Consider the following 977-nt stretch of genomic DNA (forward strand, 5'->3'; position numbering starts at 1 on the left):
CCGGCGCGCGGCGGCGGCCGCGTGGGGCCGCAGCGACAAATTCGGAAGCCTCCCAAATCTTCGGAAAAGCCAGCCTGACCTCTGCCCCGTACGCCGGTGCCTCCGTGTAACGCGGTGGTCACGGGCTGGTTCCCGGCTAACCCTTAGAGTCATAGAATCATTGAGGTTGGAAGAGACCTCCAAGATCATCGAGTCCAACCGTCAACCCAACACCACCATGGCCACTAAACCATGTCCCTAAAACGCAGGCTTCGCGTTCTCATTTTTGACAATTAAACGCACGTCGTTCTTGGGTACGTCGCAGTCTTCCTGACGAGCGCTGCGTTACCGTCGCGTCGACTCCCGGTCCCCTCCGCCAAGAGGATGCTGCTCAAGCCGAGGTGGCGGGGCTGGGCCTCGCCGTGAGCCCGCGTTTGAAGGAAGACGATTGCTCTTTCAGCGCTTCGTTCCCCTCCGTTTCTCTCCGGCGTAGGCTCGGACCAGGTGCTGAAGGACCGGGGCAGCTAACCTGCGCCCAGCTGCGGTTCGCTGCCTGTGGCAGTGACGCTTCAGGATCAGTGGTGATAACTGGGAGTTTGTTACAGATTATTGTGCTTTTTCTGTCTTCTGGCAGGGTTTTCGCGGGCGTGCACAGTGCTGTGAGGCACGCTGTGCCTATTTTCTGTAACACTGCAAGGTGGCAGCCTACAGCTTCTGAGGTGGCTCTGGAGTAATCAGAAAAACGGCTTGTTTTTACAGAAATACATCCGAATCTTTTAGTCTGTGCAGTGTCTCCTGTGTTCTCTGATGTTCTGTACTGTTCATTTTTCCCTCACTTTTCAGCATAGAATCATAGAATCATTAAGGTTGGAAGCGACCTCCAAGATCATCGAGTCCAACCGTCGACCCAACACCCCCAGGCCCACTAAACCATGTCCCTCAGCGCCTCATCTACACGTCTTTTAAATACTTCCAGGGATGGGGACTCCACCACTTCC

At 55.5% G+C, this 977-nt stretch overlaps 1 protein-coding gene across 1 annotated transcript in view; it reads right to left on the reverse strand.

Moving 5' to 3' along the window:
- Positions 1-804, reverse strand: part of WDR73 (WD repeat domain 73) — a 7,629-nt gene extending 6,825 nt beyond the window's left edge. The window contains exon 1 of the mRNA XM_009329028.1: positions 798-804. Coding sequence (XP_009327303.1) covers positions 798-804 — 7 coding nt within the window. The remainder of the gene's footprint in view (positions 1-797) is intronic.
- Positions 805-977: the final 173 nt, after the last annotated feature.

The sequence above is a fragment of the Pygoscelis adeliae genome, unplaced genomic scaffold, assembly GCF_000699105.1.
Source record: "Pygoscelis adeliae isolate BGI_AS28 unplaced genomic scaffold, ASM69910v1 Scaffold297, whole genome shotgun sequence".
Classification (NCBI taxonomy): domain Eukaryota; kingdom Metazoa; phylum Chordata; class Aves; order Sphenisciformes; family Spheniscidae; genus Pygoscelis; species Pygoscelis adeliae.